The sequence below is a fragment of the Lonchura striata genome, chromosome 2 (assembly GCF_050655825.1).
Source record: "Lonchura striata isolate lonStrDom1 chromosome 2, ASM5065582v1, whole genome shotgun sequence".
NCBI classification, from domain to species: domain Eukaryota; kingdom Metazoa; phylum Chordata; class Aves; order Passeriformes; family Estrildidae; genus Lonchura; species Lonchura striata.
In genome coordinates this window covers 109578499-109599147 of record NC_140704.1, presented here as the reverse complement: position 1 = coordinate 109599147, position 20649 = coordinate 109578499, and the positions used below count along the sequence as shown (strand labels likewise).

The 20649-nt window shown below is 37.9% G+C and overlaps 1 protein-coding gene across 3 annotated transcripts in view; it reads left to right on the top strand.

The window, feature by feature from the left end:
- Positions 1 to 17369, top strand: part of ROCK1 (Rho associated coiled-coil containing protein kinase 1) — an 83099-nt gene extending 65730 nt beyond the window's left edge. Inside the window, exons 28-34 of one of the 3 annotated variants that reach the window (XM_021551566.4) lie at positions 5250 to 5320; positions 9089 to 9177; positions 10300 to 10378; positions 10496 to 10757; positions 11502 to 11709; positions 15015 to 15056; positions 15863 to 15955. In XM_021551566.4, the coding sequence (XP_021407241.2) occupies positions 5250 to 5320; positions 9089 to 9177; positions 10300 to 10378; positions 10496 to 10757; positions 11502 to 11709; positions 15015 to 15042 (737 nt within the window). In that variant the 3' untranslated portion in view covers positions 15043 to 15056; positions 15863 to 15955. Of the gene's footprint in view, positions 1 to 4692; positions 4742 to 5249; positions 5321 to 9088; positions 9178 to 10299; positions 10379 to 10495; positions 10758 to 11501; positions 11710 to 15014; positions 15057 to 15862 lie in introns of those variants that run through there. The other 2 variants (XM_021551567.4, XR_002467409.3) reach the window with 2 other exon arrangements.
- The last annotated feature ends 3280 nt before the right edge of the window (positions 17370 to 20649 follow it).

Sequence of the window (20649 nt, the reverse complement as noted above, 5' to 3'; positions counted from 1 at the left end):
TAGTTACTCCTTTCTGTGTCTATTTATGTTTCCTATCTTCCCCTAGTGTATTTTTAGATTTTTATTTTTACTTAATACTGTAATGAATTTAATTTTAGAATAGTTTTTCGTTCAGATAATAGTACATTCTTTTCCTTTGCAACTTCTATTTTGTTCAAGAAGCCTTTTGCATTCTGGAGTTTGATCTGTAAATTGCCATCTTGTAAAGATTGTGTCTTTTGACAATGTCTTCAATGTAAACTGGACAATGGAAATTGTTAGAATTATTAGATTCGTTAAGGAACATTTTTTTTTCTTATCTGTCACCTGTTAGGAATTCCTTCTGGTATTTCTGAAGTAGCAGTACTTCTCAGGAGTTTTTCTCATAGATACGCATTTTCAGTGTATTCCATTTAACAGGGTTAAAAGGGAAATCAAAGGGGTTCTGCTTATTAAAGTGGATTTTTTTTCCCCCTCAGATTACAAATTGGAATCAAGGCTTATTGTGTTGTGTCTTGTAATTGAAGAAGACTAGTTCATTATTTTAGTAGAAAATTTCTGAACTCTTTTCAGTTGAGAGCTTTAGGATTTTTTTCCTATAGCAAAGCAGACCAGATTTATTCTACTCAAAAGAGTAGTTTTGGACTTCCTCACTTCCCTTCTCAGCCATTTTCATTTGATGGCTGTTGTGTATTACATGGAAAACATTAATGCTTCCATCCAGCTGTAGATACCTTCTCTATTTTTTTCTTAAGAGTAGTAGTAGTGTGTCAGTATGACCCCATTGTGTCCCTGATCTTGGACAGACTGTACGAAAAAGCTCTTTCTTTGTCTGTCTCAATAAGGAAGGCTATTTTCAGTTTTACCTTTGGAGATGTGTGTAATCAGGCTTTTGGGTACATAATCTGTTGCTTCCATTTTGAGGCAGAAATTTTGGACTGTGCAAGATATTTTCAAGTCAGCTGTTAATTCTCATTGTTAATTAGAACATAAGAGTTACTGGAAGTTCTGGTGTTCTTGGGTGAGGTGTCTAGTTGTTAGCCCTCAACTATTTCTTTTTTGCTAGCTTTTCATTTCTCTTTTCTTTTTTGCCCCTTTTTCTACACATGCCTCTGATTTTTACTGCAGTTGTCCTGCTGGTTTTACTGTGTGATACAGGTAGGACCTCTAATACATATTATTAGGACTTCTCTAGATTTAGATCATGTCCCTACATGCTGCCTTTTTTTTTTTTTAACTGAGTTTCTGGGTTGATCAGGATCTGAATAAGAAGCAATTTGGTAATTAAAAGAGATTAAGTAGCATTAGTGTAGTCAAATTTCATACACTTGTCAAAGAGCTTAGCAGAGGGCAAAGAAGAAGTGTAGTAACATTATAAAGATGAAAAAGAACCCAGCCAGACTTCAGAGTAGAAACATCCCATGCCACAGAAAGAGCTGTACAAAACAGAAGGTGACGTTTTACAGCAGTCCATTTGTTGCAGTTTTGTTGCATGATGTCTTCAACTGTGTGCCAAGTTCCCATCACTTCCACAGCCCAAACATGGCCATTCCTTCAGGGCACCTTGAATAGCACCTTTTTTAAGAGCTGGATGTGATGAGTAGTCAATAGGTGGTGCACCAGTTCTAAAGGCAAAGACACTTCTTAAAAACTTTTAAGCAAATAAATGGTTGAATTTTATAATAAGTAATTATAGTATGATTCATTCATGTTCCTGTCACAATAAAAACATCACCACGGGAAAAAAATAAAGATACAAATAATATAAGCATGTATAAAAGAATGATTCCATGGTCATGATTCTGACAATTGGCAGTCTTTGGTTTAATTGAGAACATTTTTTATGCTCATAAAATTTTAAGGAAAAAAAATATTTATTTAGAAATAGACACAGAGAAACACATGGTAACACACTTCAGTTGTATTTCACTTGGAGGTGTTTTATGTCTGCCATTGGCCTAAATATTCCCTCAAATTCTGGTAGCTGCTAGGACAACTTATACTCTCCCAAAGTGGGGATTGGCCCCTTTACGCAATCCAGGCTATTCTCAGGCTCTTCCCCACTTCCACATAATGATCTTTCCCATGTATGAAGGTTTTTGCTTGTATTCAATTCTGGGCATGTTATGTAACTCTCAGTCCTGGTCATTGATTCAGATAGCAGCTCATATCTCAGTTGGTGTCCCCAGTGTTAACAGAATCCTTGCTGAAACAACTGAGGTATTTGCTTTTAAATTATGATTTTGAAATGCCTCTTCCTCCTGGCTGGACTTAGGGAGTCTTTATACTTGCATGATTGTAAACAGAATTCTTCTTTGCCAAGACAGAATATAATCAGGAACATGAAGGTTTTTTTATCCTAATTGGTGCAGGGCACTTAACCTGTGGTGAATTGCATATTTTCATCTGATTGGTAAGATGATTTAAGCAATTGAGCTGCCCTACAGGTTTAGCTGCAGCACATGATATTTTACAGCAAATGTTGTGTTTTGCACAAAGATAAGATGGAATAATAAATGTGTGGTTCATTTAAGCCAGCCAGTTTTATTGGACACTGATAGACTTCCTGAAGCAGCCTGAATGAACCCCAAAGCAAGATCCAGTCAGAAATCCTTGCTGAAATTCATGTGAAATTATAGTAGGACAGTCTGCAGGAGAAATCCAAATTGGAAGAATGGAAAGAATTAGTGAGATAGTATCTCCAGGTTTTTGGTTCCTGTGGAAGACTCTTAGGAATAGGAATTCTTGAACATTGGAAAGAGAAGCTCTGCTGTTCATGAAAGACCCACATTACTTAGCTCCAGAACAACAAAAAGTCTTGTAAAGCAGTACAGTCATGGTTGTCTTGTGTGATTTTATTGAAGTCTTACTGTTAGCACTCTTATCATACTGAATCCCTACCTATCTTCGTAGTCTGGATACTTGCCATGAAGATGTTTAGAATGCAAATCTACATTTAAAATATATTCAGAGATAAGTACAAGATCTGTAGCCTTTATGGAATTCTTTCTTCATATCCTATTCAGATCCAGCTAGCCACCAGACATTTTTGAGGCCTATCTTGGACTTTTTGGATTGGAAATATGAGGTATCAATTCTGGTATTCTTTCCAAAATAGATGAAAGTTGTCAGGCAATAGTTTTGAGCCTATTTTTAAAGACAGGAATGGAAGAACCTTTTTTTTTAGTCTAGATAGCCCATATTTTCTTAATTACTTAATCAGAACACTCATAAATATTAGTCTTCTGGATCAAATATTTGTGAAATTGCCAGATGAGCATTTGCAGTTGTGCTAAGTCTGTTGAGAGAAATGAAAATGCACTATAAATATTTCTTGAGAGGAACCTTTGTGGTGAGGTTGGAATGAAAGAGCTCATCTACCCTTTCAAGTATACATGTGGTTCCAGATGAATTTTAGCTTTGTTGAAAAGGAGTATGGTCAGAAACTGTTACTTTCATCTGCAAGACATTATTCACAGGTCAGAAATAGTCTCTCATTCAAATAGGATTTGCTCCCTAAAATAGATTTTTAGTTGACAGAAAAGAATGAAAAATGGATTCATTTGAAATACCTCATTTACTTCCTACTTCTTTTGAAATTGTTTTCAGAACATGCTGAAATAGAAGGGAACGTAGAAAAACATCTGCTGCCTCTATAAGCATATTTTAAAATTCATCATAATTTGGCTCTTTCTAGATTTTCATATGCCACAATTTCAACGAAAAGTTTTTTTTCCTTTTTTTTTTTAATAAGTCATCCTTCCTATATTCCTTTTGAATTACACTTTCCAACACTTTGTTTTGCAGTGGAAATCTGAGTTTAAGGGTGTTTCTATAATTTCTAAAAATGGAAGGACCTTCTTTTAATGTAAAAATTAACCAAAGTATTCAAAACAATACTTTTGAATAAACATATTCTGTGAGGTCTGTAGACATGAAGGAAATAGGTTTTCTTTTCCAAAGTTACAATAACTGGGATAGCAGAGGGGGTAGGGTTGGGGGGTATGGAGACCTTTAGTTTTTATGCAGAGTGAGAAGGCAGGCAGGTACAAATTTCTTTCATTTTTCTGAGAAGTTTTCTTACAGGAATGAGTTTCGCTAACATGCTTTTCTTCCAGTTGTTATCAGTAGTTCAGTGGTCCTCCAGTCATTCGAAGCTATCCTATGGAGAGAGATGATGGGAAATGATTCCATATTCCTAAGTGTAGTCCCATTTCTAAATATTGTCTGTCTAATTAGGCTTTTACATGCCTAATTATAATGCCTTAGGCTGTCAGTCCCATTGTAATTCTATATACCAAAGCATATGGACAATAACTTTTATACATTTGAATGCATTTCAGTACTTGCTGGGATACACCTCACACAGAGTAATTCCTGAAGGACAAAAGGAATCGGTAGCTTCTCAGGACATAAATAGTTGTGGGAGAATGTTTCAGAAAATTTTAGCTTAATTTTTTTGATGTATTCAGTGCTACTGTTGCCTGGCTTCATAATTTTAAATTTTAGAAGCCACTCTCACTTGGCTGGAAGAGCTTTCTAAATCAACAGTCCACATTAGGCAGAATGCTAATTTTCCTGTGACCCTTTTTTGTATCATGCTAAATTATTTCAGTAGTTTAACAGTGAGAAAATAGGATATTACATTTCTCTCTGAATAATTTTTCACTGAAAATTGGAGTAAAACACTTGTCTCTTATTCTTTATATCTAGTTGATTCTTCCTGCATTCCTTATTTAATTATCTCCTATGCTTATCTTCTGTGAGTAATGGGACATCCATGTAGCTTTGCTTGCTCCTGTGTTCTCTCTTTTTTTTGTTTTCCTGTGGAAAATGTGGATCTGATTTATTTTACTTCCTGCATCTTCCTGCTGAGTATTTTCATACAGCCCCTCTGAATGTTAAATTATGTTTACATTGAAAATCTTTTAATTTAAACTGTAATGTATTTTCAAAGCGAAGTCTTTCCTGCCTGGCTCTTTGCAAACTATTTACATACAGTGTTAGATGTTGGCATCAAGGAAAACAGCTTTACTTTTATTGTGCAGTAACTGTGTAATCAGATGTTGGCTTGTGATGAAGCATGAATTAAATGCTTATATCTTCATTTTATTTAGCTGTGCTTTTTATTCTGCTTTGCTGAATAGGTAATTGCCCATTACTGCATGTAGTACATCTTCCTTTCCTAGCAGTAGTAGTTTGCTTTTGTGCTATTCTGCTTTATTATTGTAAATACACAAAATTATTAAATATGCATTTTTTAAAACCAGAATCAAGACTTGAAGGTTGGCTTTCAGTACCAAACAAAGGAAATATAAGGCGGCATGGCTGGAAGAAACAGGTACAGATGCCTTTTATTCTTTCTTCTTCAGTTTCCTTGGAAAGGTTTCTAGGCATGTGGTGAATTGGTTTTACAACTCCTATTTAAGAAACAAACAAAATAATTATGAATAATATATTGTATGTACATTACTGAAGAAAAAAAACCCAGAGAAAATTCAAGTTCAGTATGAAACCTTCAGTAATGACATAGTGCCAATTTACAACAGGGGAGGAAATGCTTTACAGTAAGCATCTTGGAACCATTAAAAATCACATTTCTTCTTTGAGTAAGCATCTTTATAATTCTGTCACTGAAAAAATAACTTCTTTGTGCAACTTGGCAGCACAGAGTAGGGAATAACACACTTAGATGTTCTGAAGGTCATGGAAGAGTGCATCACACAGTAACTTGCTACACATGATTTCAAGGATGTTTCTGTCTCCCTCACCTTTAAAATGATCAGTTTCTCTTAAGAATAACTGATTTACCCTCAGAAATGGGATCTCTGTGCCAGAATTCCTACTCCAAACAAAGTAGTCTTGTTTTGCCTCTGCAAAGGTTATGATCTGTTTCTTTGAAACATCCGATGTTCAAATTGAGATACTTAGAACCAGTTTCTGATTATCTTTCCTGGCTTTTCAGTTCCCCCCTTTGATCATCTTTTAGTACAACTAAATACAAAAGTGAACATGGTCTCTAGAATTTTTTTAATTTTAAAAGCTAATTTTATTAAACGGTTTCTTTTCCTTCATCTTCCTTATATTCAAAGACTGCTACTTGGAATTACTGAGTTATTAATGACACTTTTGAAGTGGCTTTCTAATTCTTGTTGAAAGGTATTTATCAACTGCTCCTATTTACATACACATTCTACAACTGCTGGAAGAGATTCCTATAAAATTTAAGGGAGAAGGGATTAATTCCTGTCAGAGAAGCACTTGAGGGTTTGTACTGGGTCTTTAGCTGCTGTACTCGTTCTTTGAAGTACTACTATTTTCAGTGGGCTTCCATTGCCTTCTTTATACACTCCAAGTGTTTCAGTTCCAGTCTTGTCTATTTTTACATCAGTATCAGACCTTGGTGATTTGTCTGTAAGTTAAAACCACCGCCTATTCTGGCTTGCTGGGAGTGAGCGATAAGTTCTGCCTTATTTCAACTAATGGCCAGTCACCTTCCCCCCACCCCTTTGGGTAAGGGAGGAACAAAAGCAGAATTTATGGGTTAACAGTTTACTGAAATCACAAGGCAAGACTAAGACAAGCACAATAAAACCAGCAATATTAATAGCAAAAGTATACAGGAAGAGAAGGTGCTTTACCCACAAGAAAGGTGTTCACCACCAGGAACAAAATCCAAATGGTAGATGCTTCCTTTAGATCTGTTTGATTGCTAAGGCTGCTTGAATCGTCTTGTTATAGAGTTGATCATGCCTGGCACAAATCAGGTAGCTTTGTTCTGTTCTGGATTGTATAAAATACTGTGTCATTTTTCTGTCAGAATGCTTCTAAGTACCCTTTTATGGTTGTTTTGTAAAAATGGAGATTATTTTTGCATTCTCTGACAACTGAAATTTTAAACTCCTGATGAATTGCAGCTTCTCCAGTGAAAGACTATCAGAATTTCTTCAGGCATGCCCAGTATAGGCATATTTACTTGCCTCAAGATATTTTTGACAGTTAATCCATTCCTTTCCAACACTTTCCTAGTTTGAATGTGCTCACACTTTGGAGGAATTTGAGCTGCAGATGGATGTCTCAGTCATTAAATAAATTGTACTGATAAGGTTCCTTAACTAGCTGAGGTTCATATCAGCGAGACACAGTAGTGAGGGACTATGTTCACTTACATGTACATTCTGTTGGCTGAACTGAGCTGTACTTGTTTCAGCTACAACAGTAGCTGAAACAAGCTGGCTGGTAGTCAGCCTCCTCAGGTGCTTCTCTTCCTAATTCTCCTGCAGTTTCAGTTTTTTGAAGGTGGGAGGTATATGCAACCTCAAATATAGGCATGCCCATATTAATTTAAAGGAAAAGCAAAATCACATTAGGAGTGTAATTGGATTGATGCCTGAGTTGTTACAACTTGAGCTGCTGCATTTCTGACTCAAATGTCAGTAGCACTGATGTTTTTGCCCGATGCACTCTGCGTTATTTAGCTTAGAGTTAGAAAGAGGTGAGTGTGGAAAACTTACATCAGAATAAACACTTCAGTTACACCTAGAGCTAACATTGAAATGGGTTACCCTTATTTTTATCTGGAGCTTCATTTCATCCCAAATTAAGATGATACAATATGCTTCAAAAACCACTGTAAAAGAGAACTACTGTCAGAAGATTTTTTTAATATGTTCACAACAGGGTAGTGACATTGTTGTACAATATTTTTTTTGTGAGGTTAGGTTGTTCTTTCACCAAGGCTTATATATAGTGTGATAATTGAATTCCTTTACAGTCAGAATTTGCATTTGTCATAGTTGTCATCTGAAGGGCTTGTTCTTATCTCTGAAAGGCAAAGGGTGCACACTTCAGAAATGAAAACAGCATTTGTTTTATATTGGAGTGGATAAAGGAATTGAAGTACAGTCTTTTTCTTCAATGGGAAAATCCCCAGAGGCTCACACTTAGTACTTACACAAACTGATCAAGCTTTCTATTAAGGAATTGTGACAAAATGCCCTTTCATGGCTTTTTAAAGATGTATTTCAGTAATTGAGATTTACAACTATAGCTCATACCTTGCGCAGCACATTTTAAAAAGGCTGTTGTATAAACTTAAGGTGACTTTCATACTCAGGTTTTGAGGTCAGCTTCAAGTGCTGTGTAAAATGAGGTTGGAACCTCCCTTTGTAGAAGGAGCAGACATTTATTCAAATTATCAGTATCTGCATTGTGCAGAAGCCCATCCAGTTACCTACTAGTACTTGGAATTCAAGATGAACTATTGGTGCATTCACTTTCATGCTTTTCTGTCCTTCTGAGTTATATTATATGTGAATCTGGAGACCAGTGTAGGCCAATGTAGAGCTGCCAGTTTAACTCCTTTAAATCCACTTTAGTGTCTTATATCTTTCAGTTCCTTCTAAGACATTTGAAACTGCAGGGGAGGGAACAGCCACAGCTGTCACTGAGCTTATGCTTGTGGACAGTTCCAGCAAAGATGTTCGACTAGCAACTCCCAGTGGAAGCAGCAGGCATTGAATTCCAGTCTTGAACTTAACTGGGAAGTGCTTAGATTAGAGGTGTTTGATCTTGACTATCTCAGTGTATTCATAGGTATCAGGCCTCTGTTCCAGCTGATTCATTTTGGCTCTTTATTTTATCAGTCCATTAAATTGGAAGTGTAGGAAATAGCAGGAGCCATGGAACTCTGTTTTAGCCTACCAGCAGTTTGGTGTGAAGTACCAGTGAGTCCTGCAGGCCTGTAGAACTACAGAAGAGTTTTACAACATTATCAATAAGTGGTAACTTTTACTTTGTGTCACTCTCAGTGATACAGTAAATTTCATAGTAACCTGCCAGTAGCAACTGAAATTTGTGAGTTTGAGTAAAGATGGGCTTACAGAGTCATCACAAGCATTTTAGAGTGATCCAGGGACAATACAGTCACTGCAACTGTAGCACTGCAGAACTGTCGATAGTGTAGCTGCCTTCAGAATGATTTGAGTATCTCCTGATGTTAATTTGAAACCTTTCATTTACTCTGGCTTTTTATGTGCATGTGGGAGTATATTAGGATAAATAATTGCTTTTTAAATGCAATTTCAACTGTTTTACTCTCTTTCCACAGTATGTTGTGGTAAGCAGTAAAAAGATACTGTTCTACAATGATGAAAAAGACAAGGACCAGTCTAATCCATCTATGGTACTAGATATAGAGTAAGTAAAGTCATTATTAGTTTTGGATACAAATTGACAAAAGAGTGTTGTGTGTGAAATAGCAGATAGCAAATCCAGAAGCTTTAAATAAAAATTCCATAAAAAATTTTTAATTTAATTTCCCATACCAGGTGGGAAATCTCTATCTGTATTTTAGTGTACCATTAACAGAACTTTGATAGTACTTGTTTTTTGTCCAGTGATGGCTAAAAGTTAGAGTTGCTGTTCTAGTCCAAAGCACGTCTATCTTTTCCAGCCGTTCTCTGTTTAAAGTGGTAAAATATATTAATAGTGATTCCTTTACATTGGTTATACATGAAGGAAATTGTGTCAAATATCACTGAAGCCCCTCACTGGTACATGACTCTAATGTTTGAACAGCTGATTGACATTATGGGATCTTACAGCATAGTAATTGAAAAAAGGTTTTAGAATTCATGAATAGATGTATCAGGGACTAACAAATACAATGGTCTGGAAGGATTCTCAAACTCAGGAAGTGCTTCAGCTGCCAATTGCTCATAACCAGGAAAAGAGTTATTTTGTTTTTGAACTGTTTTGTACTCTCTTTTCATAAACATCTGCTACAGCCACTGTTGAAAACAGGATCTTGGGAGAGGTGGACTTAGAGTCTTGACCCACGTGATGTTTGTTCCAATTTAAATAGTTTTTTCAACAGCTGGTGCTCCAGATTTCCTTTTGTGATGTTTTGGCATAGATTGTTCATCAAGCCATAACATGATTTAGTAAAAAAACTACTGGATAGTATTCTACTTAATATGGTTACTTCCATCCAGGTTCTCACTAAGCTTTTCTAGCAATAATGTTAGACTTCCTGGTGTTTTGAGGAAGTATTTGAAAGCCTTTATCTTAAGTAAATTTACCATGATGGATCTTGAATCCATTATAAGAGGACCCTCTTTCCATGCTGTGAAATATTTTGGTCTTATGTGGGTAGACAAAATCTGTATGGTTTATGAATTAGTTCCCAAAATCTTATTGCAGCGTTGAAGTAGGTAGTTTTGCTTGCATGATTTCTAAGAACTTCAAAGCAGTTTGATAATTGTTCTGAACTATACATAACTTTTTAGCATTTTCTGATTCATGTTTCTTCTAATCTAGTAAGCTGTTTCATGTCCGACCTGTAACTCAAGGAGATGTATATAGAGCTGAAACTGAAGAAATTCCTAAAATATTCCAGGTAAAAAGAAGTATATTCTCCTGTCTATTTAACTCTCTTGAAAAAGATGTGGCTTCTTTGGGAAGGGTATAAAAGTACTTAGTGCTTCAACAATAACACATCAGTGTTCTTTTTCAGATTCTCTATGCTAACGAGGGGGAATGCAGGAAGGATTTGGAGGTAGAACCAGTACAGCCGGCAGAGAAGACAAATTTTCTAAATCACAAAGGCCACGAATTTATTCCCACATTATACCATTTTCCAGCCAACTGTGAGGCCTGTGCCAAACCTCTCTGGCATGTCTTTAAACCCCCTGCTGCCCTAGAATGTCGAAGATGCCATGTGAAGTGCCACAGAGACCACTTGGATAAAAAGGAGGAATTAATTGCACCATGCAAAGGTATACTCATGGTTTTTTTCCTGTTCTATATTCTCCATGTGGTTAAGCCAAACCTGCTGAACTACTGGAGGTGAATAAAAGCAGTTCAGTTTAATTTTAAACTTAAAACTGTAGTTCCATGCTTTCAGATGTGGAATTTGCTATTAAAGCAATAGCCTGTTACACTGTTTATGAACAGGCAGCTGTGGCAAACCTCTGTAGGGAGGTCTATGGTGTAACTGATGGAGCTCTGCTGAGGGCCCTAAGAGCCCTAAGTTCCCTAGAAGTTTGTTCCCAAGTACTGGGCAGCTCCTTGGTGCCCTCACCATTTCCTCTGCACTTACACCTGACCCATGCTGCATCAGCAAGCTCTACTGAGACCTTGCAGCTTGGTTCTTCAGCCACCTCACAGACTGGAGTAGAAGTTTCTCCTCTGTGCTGCTGTGAAGTGGAACATTCAGGGTATGTAGTCTGGAACTTTGCACCCACACAACTTTCCAGCTTATTAAAATTGTAATTAGTGTAGGTTCCTCATTTCTTGAATGTTCATGTTAGACTCAAGAATCTTAATGCAGAATGAGGAATTGTGACTATATTCATAATCCTCCCTGCTGTTTGTTGTCTTCCAAAAATATATAAACTAATCCAATACAAGAATGTATATAGGTGTCACTGTTCCTTCCAGTGGCACAGTTGGTGTGTCATAACTTTTACTTTGATAAGGAGCCTGGGTTTTCACTGAATCATCTTCCTTTTTCCTTATAGTGAGTTATGATGTAACTTCAGCAAGAGATATGCTCTTGTTGGCATCCTGTCAAGATGAACAGAAGAAATGGGTGACACATTTAGTAAAGAAGATCCCTAAGACACCACCATCTACTTTTGTTCGTGCTTCACCTAGAACTTTGTCTACAAGATCCTCAGCAAACCAGTCATTCCGAAAAGTTGTTAAAAATACTTCTGGAAAAACTAGGTGAGAAATAAGCTACAAAACCTACAGATCTTCTTGGCTAAAAAACCGTCTGCTTATAAGTCCTATTCCGTGTGAAATTGTGAAATAATTCCATAGTTATGGCTGTTAAAGTGCTGATCTAAGTCTTTGCTCAAATCCCAAAGGAAGGAGCAGAATTTTCCTGTTATTATGGTAAATTTATCAGCTCTTCACATTTGGAAAGGCACCATGGACGTGGTACCTGGCCTGACAATGATTGGGAGGGAGCTGGTTGCATTTTTTTTTTTTATGTTTAAAGGCAAGGCTCAGTGGATATGTCAGTAATGGCTTTTAGCAGCAAGGGTGATCCACAGTCATTCCATCCATGGATTGACTCAGAGCTTGCATATGCTAGAAGTCTTCTGCAAAAGGGGCTAAAATGAGAATCTTACAGGTTCTGTCTGTTGTTAGGGCAATTCTTTTGTTGTGAGGCCAGGTAAGTATTAATTCTGTTCTTCCTCCCTGCTTACTCATTCCCAGTTGTCTTCTATCCCAGCAGTTGTTTTTGTAAACTATTTGTGACCCTGTACATTTACCAGGACATGATGTAAAATACACTTTTTTAATGCTTAGGTTGCTGTAATCTGATTTTAACTTTTATTAGCTTCCTGATACAGTATGTGTGTTGTTTTCTCCCCAAATAACCAATTGAATTGACAATATGGAGTAGAAACTAGTGTCTCAGTAAGGAAAGAGTCTTCCCAGATTGGCAGGGCTACCGGACGTTCCTGGCATGAAATGCAATACAAGCAGACTTTTGCATATAAGGAGACATGGGGTATATCAGGAAACATCCTTCTTGAAGAGAACAGATGAGAAAAAATATGAAAGACAAAAAGGGCATTGATTTTCTTGTCCCCAAGACTTCCACCCTAAAACATAAGTGATGATAGAATGGTTTGGGTTGGAAGGGACCGTGAAGATCATCTAATTCCAGCCCACTCTGCCAGGGTGGATCAGGTTGCTCAGGCCCCATCCAGCCTGGCCTTGAACACTCCCAAGGATCATAGTTTTGAGATCATAATATATTCAGTGAAGGCCTTCAAGATAATCCCATACTTCCTTATTTCACATTTGGATGTTTAGAGTTGTAGACTTTCTTTTCCAAAATCTCTTTGAATTGCATTCTGAGTATGCTTTCCATTTGTCCTTGTGAGGTCCTCTGGTAGCTGTAATAACCAGCTTTCATGCATACTCTTTTGGGAGAAAAATCCATTTTCTTAAATCAATTGATTATTTTTCACTCTGTCTTAATGGAAGTGCTGGAGTTGCCTTTAGCAAGGACAAGTATGCATGCAGTTAATCTGTTATGGAAGAAACAAATTTGGATATTTGAAAGTTTACAGTAACTCTTAAAGGAATGGGTATGTTGGGGACATCAGTTACCCAGACTATTGCTGTTATTAATCCTGTTGAGAGTGTTACAGAATCACAGAAATGCACAAGTAGGGAATGGAACGTCTTTAAAAAATGAAAAACACTATTATTAAAGCTCTGTTTTTAAGATCCTAAAGATACAATAGCTCACCAAATAGTCTAATAGCTCACCAGCACCAGAAAGAGGACAGCTGCACATTCCTGAGCTTTATTTTGTGTCAGTTCATGCTTCACAGATCACCAGAGTGAACTGATCTATTTTTCAGCAGAAAATTAATCCAGAAATGTTTTGCCTAAAGGAAAGCCAAAAAACCCAAAGTATGAAAACAAAAACAATCCAACCCAAACTCCACAGAAGAAAAGCTTGTGATTTTCTGTTGGGTAGAGGTTTGGGGGAGAGCCTCAAGAACGAAAAGAGGAAAGGTGATGGTGATGGTCTTGCACAAGTGAATGTCAGGCCGGATCCGCTCTTCCAAATACTGCAGCCTTGCGTTTTCTCCAGCTGCCCTGATGTACAACCTCTGCTCACACCTTTCTCCATCACCCAAGGAGATCTCCCAAGTTCTTGGGAAGAAATAAAGCTCTTAGGTTTTCTGTCAGATACCTGCATGGTATCTTACCTCTTTAGCTTCTTGAATTTATTTGACAAGCTGTGACATGAATCAGTTAACATCTACATTACTCCTCTAGACTGACCCGAAATCCATCAGTGAACTTGATGACATAACTGGTATCTATCTTGCTTCTTGATGATATCAAATACTGTCAGAGCTCTTTAGAACATATAATTAATTGTAAGAAACTCTGTTTTAATGCTGTATTTTGTGGTCACTGATTGTGGAGAAAGAGTCCAATTGATCATAAGTCATTTAGAGAGGCAGAGCCCTTGAGCAGCAGGAGTGCTGGGTATGTGTGTGCTCCTGCGTGTCATGCTGCCTGGAGAAGTCTGCAAGAGGCAACTGGGGGCCCTTGCACTGCCCTGATGCTCGAGGAGCTCCCTGGGCACCTTTGTGACACACTCTGTCCCCATCAGACAGCTGGCACTGGGCTGACTGGAGTGTAGTGGGGCCTGCCTGGCACCTGCAGAGCAATGTGAGCAAACAGTGAAAAGATTCAGAGTTCCACTGAGCAAAGAAGCATTAGAAAAAGGCCAGGTTGGAACTCTTCATTCTGGCAGATACACTGTGGACCTTTTTATTGGTTTTCTCAGACAAATTTTTTGTGAGTTGTATCTATGAACTAGACAAATACTTCTGTGATGGACTGTGCCCAGCCTGTGCCCTGATACCACTACATATTCTGTCCTGTGTGTTTAAAAAGAAGAGGTGATGGATATATTTTAGGAAAATTCACTTCAAATGTACCAGTGTTTAAATCTGGCTTATTAAATAAATTCACAGTGTAGCTTATGTACTGAACACTTAACTGGTAGCTCAGCACAGTAGCTGAGCTCATTTGACAGCCTGTTTCTATTTAAAGGGGAAGATTTTCCCTCTTCATCTTTTTTTCTTTTTTTCTGTCCTTGGATCCTAGATAAATGCTTGAATGGGTCCATTTTGGACCCTTCCATGAAGGTACACAATTCCATTTCCTGACTCAAAAAAACGTAGACTAACTGTGCCAAGCTAGTGAGTACATCAGTGCACTGAGAAGTGCAGTGATTGCCAAAGCTGAGGACAGGTAAGTAGGGTCTCCTGGGGTCAGGAAGGTGATTAAGCAGAGGAACAGCAGACTCCTTTCCTCTCAGGAGGCGGTCAGTTGTTGGATCAGCCTCTATGGACTCATGCATCCTGCTGTTCTCTTCTCCCTCACCACTTTACTAGGTGTGGGAATGAGAGAAGCAGCAATGATTTTTATGGGATATACATGTCTAGCTTTTACTAAGTATCCGAAAATCGTTCTCTTGTCAGACAGTATAGCAGAACTTGCTCTCGGTGATGGAGTCCTACCATGTAAGCAGGCATTAACTGTTTTGTTGAATGGATACAGACTTGAACACATGCTTGAAGACATTTCAGTACATTTCATTCAGGGTCTGACCCACCTTTCTTTGCAGTCAGTAGGCAGTGCTTCCTTGACTTCTTGGAGAGGTGTCTCAGACCCCTTGGAAGGAGCTTCACATATAAAAGTTCATCCTAAGTTCTATTCCTAATTTTAATAACTTATCACTAATGACAATGAAACAGAACTTCATGATGAACTTGCTGGCATTTGCAGTGCTGCTTTGAGATTGGAGCCTACACTTTATAGCTTACAGTCTGCTGATTTATTCACGTTGTATTAGCACAGCTGAGATCTTTTGTTTTAATATAGTTTGACTTGGGCTCTTGGTCAAGTTAATGCATGTTTGAAGAGGAAAACAACCAACCAGCCAAATTCTTGTGCATCAGATGAGCTCTGCAATTGCATGTGTGTGCTCTTAGCCTAGAGAGTCTCTTCTTGTCCTGCAAGTGAAAGAGGGTCACCTTGCATTTGCCATGAATACACCCACGATTGTTGACTCTCATTTGCTTACTTGTAAAGCTGCAGTATTATTGTCATCTGTCTGATCTCTGTGTTTGCTTAATTTTGTTTGAAACTGAAAACAGTTTGTGGAAGATGTATGATGTTACTATTGTACCTTGTCAATTGAAAAAAATATTCTTTTAAAATTGAGTATTTTGTTCACTGATGCTCTTGGCAAACACTCACTAGTACTAGTATTATGAAGCTAATTTTTATATTTGTTATTAATTGTCTGTTTTCTTTTTTGTTCCAGCTAACCACATGTACAGTGCTTAATGGAACCTCATGGGATACAGTCAGAGAAACAGGGCTTTTTTTAACCACACAGAGCAGTGCAGACGGGCTGTTGTTCCTTTCAACATAACTATCACAGGCTTCAGGGTTAAGATTGCTATTACTGTCTCCTCCTTGCTTTGGCACAAAAGCACGCTGAGGGTGTTTAATTGCGGGTTTGCCTCAAGGTAGATTAGATTAATTATTACTATGTAATGCAAGTTAAAGCAAATAAAGCTTAGCTAGGTATATAAAAAAGGTGCTGCCTTTTGGATTTTTTTTTAAAAAGCCTGTCAGTCACAATGAAATGCAGCCAACTTTCTTCATACCAGTGAAAGAAAAAGACTGTTAACCCCGTGAAGGGGATATTTATGTCAAGATGAGCATATAAAATGGAATAGAAGAGGAAGGTTTCTCAGTGAGAAGGACTGCAACTGCTTTCAAGACTCTTAAGTTGTGCTCTTGAAGACTGCAGAACTAGCTTAAAATGAAGCCTTATCACTTGAACTTCAGTGCCTTCACTGCAGAGTTCTTTACAGCCTTAATGCTAACCACCCACTATGGAATGGATCAAAGTGTTAAATATTTTACATTATGCTTTACAAAATACTGATGCAGCAGGTTTGTAAAGGGGGGAAAACAAGTAATTGCCTTTAATCTATGCATTTTTACCAAGCCATACTGAATTATTTTATTGTTAGAGATATTAGAAACTAACAGTAAAAAGAACCACCGAGTTTGGAAGCATATTTTGGGGTACATCATTTCTATTACTGTATAATGTATTGCCTTACAATTTTAAGTGATAACGTACATTAAGTTAACAAACATTTAAGAAATATATGCACTGTTTGAACTGTAAATTATTCTTAGAACACTTTTACTTGGTTTTACATTGTTCTTTTAGTGCCTTAATTTGAGATAATTGTATTATTGCCATGTTGATAAATGTAGAAACCTAAAACTAAACAAAAGAAACCTCTAAAAAGCTATTGCATATCAGTAGATTTTTACTGAACTTTAATTGGTTGAAGTATTGTAGATGCTAGATGCATTTCTAAATTAAGTACAATCTTTGAGTGAGAATTCCTCTTACAAAGAAAGACTGATTCTTGTTCATAAGCCAAGAGATGTGTAGGCAATGCAGAAAAAAAAAAGAGATGCAAAAGCTCTGGGTGAAATTCAGGAATTTCAGTAAATGCTGTCAGACTCTTGCTTTGTAGCAGGAATACATTCATGGTATGGGCAGTATGGTTTTATTTTATTTTATTTCGTAACCAAATACCTCCTCAGTAATTTATAATGGCTTTGCAGTTGTGTATTAAATAAGAAGCACTGGAAAACTGATTTGTCCTTAGGACGATTTGCATGTTTCAAGTGGTATTGAAAGCCGCACTGATGGATATGTAATAATAAACATATCTGTTATTAATATGGTAATGACTCTGTGCTCATTTAATGAGAAATAAAGTAATTTATGGAAAGAACCATTTGAAAATGACTGGCATGGTGTTTTCTCCTTACTACAGCTTATACATCTTTCTAAGCATTCAGACATTGCAACAGTTTCCAAGTACAAGGTGCACTTGCAGCATAATGCCCAGGGCAGTATGAATGGTTTTGTTTTTCTTTTACTATTCCACATGAATAAGTGAATACCATTAAATAATGTTTTCATTTCCTTACTTTCATGGCCTGCTGTAGTAGCCTAATTTATATTTATTATTCATCCACCACCCTAAGCTGGCCTTGTGATTGCTTCATCCTTCATTATGCAGGTTTGGAGTTTCAGAAATTCCACTTATTTGTGGAAGGGAACACTGTTCAAAAGACAAGGCAGTTTTTGTTGGTGGGGGGTTTTGGGATTAGGTTTGTTTGGGCTTTTTTGGAACAGCCATGTACATCCCATGAAGCTAGCTGTCCATAAATCTCCCTGGGTAATCTACCAAGGCCTGCAGAACAATAGAGCAGTAAGGCCAAATTACATGTGAATGACTGTATATGTCCTTTGAAGGTCACAGAGCTAGGAAGTACAGATAAATAGAAGCCATTGATGTAACTTCAGCAAGTTCCTCTGTGTTGAGCTTGCTGTATCTGAAATGTCAGCAATATCAAAGCTCTGGCTGGAGCACACTGAAGACAACCTTCCAGATCACCAGTCACATTGACAGTGAGGTTGTCAAGCAATAGAAGGGATAATTGTGACCTGCTTTAATCTTCTGTCACATAGTGGGAAGGAAAAAATACAGTAAGATGATCAAACATATCTTAATTAAATATGTACATTATAATAGGAAACTTGGAGCAGTTGGGAAGGCCTGTGTTCTCTCCAGACTCAGGTTGTGGATTGCTTTTCTGCTTTCCTTTATGTGTAACTGGCTACCTCTGCAGGCTCAAAACCTTTTGCTTGAGTAATTTATTAATAGATAGTAATATCTTGTAATTTCATATTTCATGGATCTGAAAAATAGCATAAGCCTTATTATGAATAGCTAATGACTAGTGAGAAGAGGGATTGTAGAAAAATGTTTTTTGCTCTACAGACTGGCACCTACTGTCATTTCCAGAGTTTTTTAGTAATGCTGAAGTTCTGCAGGTTTGTTTTTTTTTTTTTTTTTTAATGCTGATTTTGCTTGGGAAAGCAGCAGCAGACATAATGAACTGTAAAATTACATTGGTTTGTATGTCTGGGATAACTTGCAACTAAAATGCTGTAATAATAAAGTCTAGACGTGCAAATTATAGTTTGTGTGTTCTGGTACACTGATGTTGGCAATTGTTTACTGTAAGCAAGGTGCCTATCTACAGGAACAGCTACACTTTGAATAAAAAAAAAAAAAGCAGCCAAATGTGTCTACTGTTAGGAAAAGTAATGCTTACAATCTCAATTGAAAGTCATCAAGAGATATGAAATGTGTAAGCTGTGAAGAGCCAGCATAAATCACCCTGGCTGCCTTTATGCTGGTGAAGCTGTAATTTTACAAGCTGCATGAGAAATCAAAAAGTTCACATCCTTACGTGATTTTTTTTTTGTTGTTGTTGTTGTTGATTTGCCTCCACCTTTTTTTTTTTTATGACTGTATTAGGTTCACTGACATTGGTAGAATGCGAAAAATCTCTCTTCAAGACTCCCTCTTCCTGCTGAAGGCAACAGGAAAGAAAATGGAAAGAGTAGCTAACTGTAGCAAAACAGCCTGGTAATAAAAGGATAGGGCCTCCTCTGCAGGTGCGATTTTCCTACAGTAGCCACTGAGGCTGTAGCCAGAAGCAAACTGGGAATTGTGCAGCTAGAGGAGGGGGCAGCAGCTGAGCTTCCCTCTGAGCTTGTGAACTCTGCTGGGATTTTTCTAATGTGCTAATTGCAAACATAAAAAACATGCAGGTAGAGTTTTATTCTTGTTCTTTCCCCTAGATGTACATTTGTGACTCAGAATGCAAAACATTTGAAAACTGCTGAAATGGAAGATGTAACACAAAAACAGGAAGGGGGGGTGTTGGTACTCTAAACATCTCTCTCATTGCTACATTTTCTTTACTGAAGATACACTGGAGTGTGGCTGCCTCATTCCCACAAGTGTTCAAGGCCAGGTTGGATGGGGCCCTGGGCAACATGATCTAGTAAATGGCATCCCTGCTATCCCTGCCCATGGTCCTTTCCAACCCAAACCATTCTGTGGTAGGTTCCCAAGAACATTATGTTCCCCACAGAAAAAAAAATACATGTTAGTAAATGTACCTGTATATACACTGAATGAGGGTAACTCACCTTGACCTTTAGAGAAACAAGAAATGTAAATGCAGTATTTTAAGTCCTGAATGTCTGTTATTTGAAGTGAATCTTTGTTTTATCCCAGGCATCACACAGGTGCCTCAAGCATGCCTTGCCAAGGAGTTTGGTTTCCTTCTCCACAGCTTCTACTGTATCACAGCACCTGCTTGTACTGTCTGAGGGTTCACCTACCACTTGTGCTCCTCGGAACCGAGCCACGGGAGCTTTCACACCATTAAAAGCCTTTTCTAAACAGATCTGGACTTGCTCTGAGCCATCTTCCAGCACTCATAAATCCTGCCAGGCCTGTTGGCCTACCTGCACTACAGTGCTGATGACACAGCCCCAGCTTTTGGATCCAAGCTGGCCTGTATCCGGCCAGCTCAGGATGGGAAGGAGCCCTGCTCAGATGACCCTGTCACGGGCCACAGAGACACAGCCAGGCAAGCACTTCCAGTGTCCCCATGCCCCCACCCAAGGTTCCCCTGGGGCCTGTCTTTAAAAGATGCATTAAATAACATTCAATCATTCTTTTACAATTCTAATGTCATCAAGTTCATATTTATACATCAGGTTGCACTCTGTCTCCTGATGTCAACCCTCCTAATGTGAGTTTGTGTAAGATTCAGGAAAACCAACATCTACTGATGCCTTCCTTTAGGAAAAAGGCACACGGCTGTTTCTGCAGGAAGAGGCCTACATTGTCTCAGAGGAAAAAAAAGGGAGATAGTGGTTCTACACCTAGCAGAGGTCAGGATGGTTTTCCTTGCCGATACAAATCCCGTTTCTTCTCCTCCAGCACAGCACCCTCTAGAGCCTTTCCCAAATTTTGGAAATGCATGGTCTGTGACTGCCTGAGCCCTCATCAGCTAAGGGTTTCTCTAAAGGGAATGATTCCGTGCAGCTTCAGACCACTGAGCATTCCACTTCCATTTACAGCTAAATGGAAGTGGAATGCTCTATGGTCTGGAGCTGCACTCAAATGCTCGAGTAGATGT